Source organism: Hyposmocoma kahamanoa, unplaced genomic scaffold, assembly GCF_003589595.1.
Source record: "Hyposmocoma kahamanoa isolate Upper Pololo Valley unplaced genomic scaffold, ASM358959v1 66, whole genome shotgun sequence".
In the NCBI taxonomy this organism is placed as follows: Eukaryota; Metazoa; Arthropoda; class Insecta; order Lepidoptera; family Cosmopterigidae; genus Hyposmocoma; species Hyposmocoma kahamanoa.
This window is the reverse complement of record NW_020653854.1, coordinates 8,871,596-8,876,771: the sequence shown is the minus strand read 5'-3', so window position 1 is coordinate 8,876,771 and position 5,176 is coordinate 8,871,596. Positions and strand designations below refer to the sequence as shown.

General features: G+C 36.3%; 1 protein-coding gene across 1 annotated transcript; it reads left to right on the top strand.

Annotated features, from left to right (window-relative positions):
• Window positions 1–20: 20 nt before the first annotated feature.
• Window positions 21–2,633, top strand: LOC113232001. Its single transcript, XM_026466622.1, has 3 exons — window positions 21–155; window positions 666–891; window positions 2,341–2,633. Exons 1-3 carry the CDS (start codon window positions 55–57, stop codon window positions 2,512–2,514), a joined length of 501 nt encoding a protein of 166 aa, XP_026322407.1. The 5' UTR covers window positions 21–54; the 3' UTR covers window positions 2,515–2,633.
• The last annotated feature ends 2,543 nt before the right edge of the window (window positions 2,634–5,176 follow it).

Genomic DNA, 5,176 nt, shown 5'->3' with positions numbered 1-5,176 from the left:
AGTTGATTTTCTCTTCAGATTGTAGTGCAAGAAGTTTGGGTGGCTAGAGCTATAATGCATTTATTAGAAGACGAAAAACTAGTAGTGGAAGGAGCTGCTGCTGTAACATTTGGTGCTGTTTTAGCTGGATGTTTTCCAAATTTGATAGGAAAGAGGTGAATTAATTCGTTATTGTGTATATCGCATCATATAGATTTTTTATGATCCAACGGAGCAAAATTCTATTCTATTTAAATATCGCCGAAATGTCGCTATAACTAATACTGTTAATCCAATTATTGTTATACAACTTTTAGTAGCAGTAGGTAGAGCTGCCTGTGAAAGAGTTCATCCAGGAATTACCACTTACGGGTGCCATGGACACACACATAAACAACATCAAATTACACCCAAAGTTAACGAGAGAAATAGTGTAGGCCATACAAGTATTTCTTCCGGCCCGAAATTGGAACCCGGGTCCAGTGGCAGACCACCATGGTAATCGTTCGGCCACGGATGCAGATAAATGTTTGTGTAGCGTTCATCGAACAGTTCTGTTACCTTTTTCAACGTACAGGCTGTTGAATATAATTATTATATTTACACGTAGTTTATGTCAACAGGACGTTAAATTGCTTCCAACATCTGCTCTACATATTACAATTGAATTTAAACCTTTGTTACAGAGTGGCATGTGTGATAACTGGTGGAAATATTGATAATGTAATGTTGATTCGTGCTGTGGAGCAAGGACTTGGCGCCGAAGGACGTTTGATGAAATTTAGAGTGACCGTACAGGATCAGGCTGAGTCGACCGGCGAAATATGCTCTCTACTTGCTAGTGTTGATGCCTCGATACGGGACTGTCTTCCCCAGCATTGTTGGATGAATGGCGATATTTTTAGTGTAGAGGTTAAAGTGCTTTGTATTAATCTGCAAATTACATCGTACAGAGCACAATATTTTATATTTATAGATATGCTATCTTATGTAAAACGCAATTAGATTAAGTCATTATTATTTAACTGAAAACGAACTATAGTTAAACATGTTCAAGACAACTTTTGGTAGAAATAATAATTTATTTATTGTCAGAAATTTTATTAACCGATTTCAAAAATGAAGAGGTTCTCAATTCGATAGATTTTTTGTATGTATGTATTACTCCGAAATTTCTTAACCGATTTTGATAATTTATTTTTGTTGGAAAGGGGGTACCTCGGTAGTGGTTCCATTCAAATTTGAAGAATATATTCTACGTTAAGAGTCGCAAATTAGGGGATGAATCCGGTATATTGGATTTGACCCATTTTCCGATAACCGATTGCAATAATATGTGCCAGGCAACCACACCAATGCTAGGTGTCAAACTAGGGAATTCTTTGTGCTATAAGTACCAGAGCTATGGAATTCCTTCTGGGGCACTTTCCAGAACTCCTAGACCAGAACCAATTTAGAAAAGTTCATTTCCCAAATTTCATCCAGCGCCCACAGTGCAAACCGTTAGGCCACTGTTGAGATCGTTCTTGTTTTTTTCATAATATTAAGTGATGGGATGAACAAGTCGTGTATCTTATTACCATAAGATGCACGACTTGTTCGTCCCATCATTAATTAAGTTATACGCCTGTCCGTAACTGTGCAGTGCCACTCAGAGCTTTAAATCGCATAGATCTGAGGGACACTGCCACTGCGCCCGTCGCCCTGAGACATAAGTTGACAAGTCTCTTGTGTCTGTAATTTCACCAGCATTTCTAAATTACAATAAATCTTGGCAAATAGATTAGAATATAGATAATAGATTAGAATAGTTATACTTCCACAAACTTTTGATATCGATACTTATTTTTATAACAAGTTATAATTAAATTTAAACCTAATAGATAAAAGAAATAGTTTCGTTTCCAATACGTAGTAATTGCGAGAACTTAAGAACTCGTTTTTTTATTGTCATCATTTTTTACAATATGAAGTAAGTACAGTCGATGCCCTAAGGTACCTCCCCCAAGCCGACCTTTCAACCATGAAACAAAAAAGTGTAAAGGAATGCTAGCTTTATGGTTGAAATTTGTAGTTTTATGTAATGTAATTAAAGATACAATTTGATTAAAAATTTTCTTAAAATGTCATTCACTACTGCTGTAATAAGGAAGTCATACCAAAAGTACAAAGCTTCATTCGGATCACGCGTCTTTTAATTTGGTTGAGTATTATATAATTGACAGTAATTGTTCCCACCGGATGACAGACGGAGAACAGGAGTAGACCCCCAGGTGTCTTAGGGCATTGACTGTACCTCAGAAGACAAGGCCGCGAAATAAACGTTACTTAACTTAGATTTACATCACGATTTTCTTACAGATGATAATAATAGCCGAGACTAAAGGCTGGGATCATTCGAGGGAAGTAATGGATGTAGTAAAAAAGACATTTAAAAACAGTTACTTCCTTGGCATGGAAGAGCAGCCTGCTTCGTTAACAATCACTTGTCGTGGTCCTTGTATGCCTCAGCCTCAAGCTCAATTCGGTTTGTGAATATTGAGATGGCCAATAAATATCAAATTAAAATCTACCTCAAATTATCTAGACAACTTGTGTTGTGAAGTATCATGTACGGTGGATATTATTTTTTGATTGAATAAAGTAATAGTGTCATTGTGTCTACTGTCTTTTTGTATGTTACGAGATAACTCCGGCGATATTTGTGAACCGATATTCGATGATTGTTTTTTGTTGGAAAGAGGGCACCTCAGTATTGGTCCCAATTAAATTTGAAGAAAATATTCCACTTCTAAGGGTGGCAAACTAGGGGATGAATCCGGTTTCGCGCACTTTCCGGTAACCGATTTCAGTAAAACTAGACAAGTAGATGTAATTTCACGAACATTTGAGGTCGGATTTTTAGTACTCGGTACTGAGATTATTCAGTTACTGTAGTTACACAATTGTTAGCATTGTTATTATATAAAGATTTCAACTATAAAAATTTTCAAATTAAAAATTAGAAGAAGTATGGTATTGAAAGTGGTTGTCGACAGTGTCCTGATATATGTAAGGCTGACAGGGTAGGTCAAAGAGAACAATTTATGATAGTAATTTTTATGGGAACTCGCAAAAGACGACTTTCTACACGCGAAAAATATTAAACTGAGGGTCATATTCCACAACTATACTCAATGCTCAAGTCAGGACTTGAGTGTGATTTAAAGTACTAGAAATCATACTCAAGTCCTTGCCATTAGGGTCGTATTTCCAGTGTTTGAAATCATACTCAAATCCTGACTTGAGCATTGATTAGAGTTCTGGAATACGACTTTGAGTGACCTAGGTCATAAGAACGGGTGACAATTGGTGACGATGTTAAATTTTTTTAAATTTACAGAATATGCTGTACAGATATCTAGAATTTGGCCAATTTTTATATAAAGTTTTAAAATACTTCTGATCTCAGATATATATAGTTTTTTATTGCACTTGGCCATAATTTCTCAAACGAACGCTACGTGCTCGTATATAAGTGAATGTAAAGTAGAATTTTCAGCAAATATTTTGACTTATCTTTGGGTGTGGTCCAACGTACATGCAAAATTAGTCTTATCCTCAGAAACAAACTTAGAGATGTTGTCGATTGATAACTTAAGTATTTATAGTAAATACTAACGTAACCTATCCATGGACACAATCGAAAGTGTCGATCGTATCAGCGACTATTAGCTACTGATTTACGCCGGCAGTGGCGACGGCGCAGCATTGCATTTTCTTGCCTCATGTTTTTGGTCTGATAACCATTTATCACTTTTACACGTATTTTACATGATCTGGTATTTTTGTTTTTGTATAGATCTAATTAAATCTTCCATAATTTTGAGATATAAGTTCTAATATATGATAAAAAGATCTCAAAATTTCTTTTGAACCTTTAGTAACCTAAATACTGTTAACATTACTGACTTCCTTATCATAACTAAGGTGTTCGACATTTTTAGCGAAATGAAGTTATTAACATAGTTGAAATCAGCGAAATGGGATTTACAACCCCTCATCATCAATCCATTTATATGTCCCACTGCTGGGCACGGGTCTCCTCTCAGGCGAGGGTTTAGGCCATAGTCCGCCACGCTGGCCCAATGCGGGTTGGGGACTTTACACATATTCCGAGGAAAGTGAACCTTCTTCGACATGTAGGTTTGATCACAGTGTTTTCCTTCATCGAAAAGCTCATGATAAATTTTCAAATTAAATTTCGCACATAAATTCCGAGATACTCATGAGGTGCGAGCCCGGATCCGAACCCTCGACCCTCTGCTTGAGAGGCAGTAGGTCAAACCATTAGGCTACCACGGTTTCACTACAACCCCTATAAGCGGTTTTTTTCATATTTTATTTAGTTTCAGTTTTATTATTATTAATACAAAGATCGAACACTTAGAAAAAATTTCTTCGATCCGGCCGGATTCCTCTGGTTCGTTCCGTAGCTTAGTTGGCATAGCGTCTGGCACAGTTTGCTAGAAGACGTGGGTTCGAATCCGGCCGGATCGAATGAATTTTTTTAAGTATTCGATCTTCGTATTAATAATTATAACAAACTAGTGGAGTAATTTCACATAAAAAATAATTGAACATCAATTCAATAAAAATTTAAATGCAGTGAATAGCGACATCTCTAACCGGGTCTGGTAGCTGTAAAGGCATCTAACTGGGTGACGAAATACTTTCATAGATTTTTCATAGATAGCGCTACGGCTAAAAAGTCGTAGAAAAACCAAATACAAAGATACGACAATAAGCACATGGAAATTCATGACGTCCGCTGGTTAGTTCCGTGGCTTAGTTGGCATAGCGTTTGGCACGGTTTGCTAGAAGACGTGGGTTCGAATCCGGCCGGGTCGAAGGATTTTTTGTAAGTGTTCGATCTTTGTATTAATAATTATAACAAACTAGTGGAGTAATTACTCCTCTACTTTGTACAATGTGAAATTTCACATATAAAATAATTGAATATTAATTTAATAAAAATTTAAATTCAGTTTTATTGTTAAGCAAAGTGAGCGTAATTCACATTTTTTAGGTGATAAAACTTTAGGTGCCAATATCTCGAAAGTTACCGATATGCAAATGCGTTTCTTATGACAAGGAGGGTAGACACTAATAAAGTGTCGCTAGAGCCCACGTAAAACATTTTTATGGCAAATTGTAC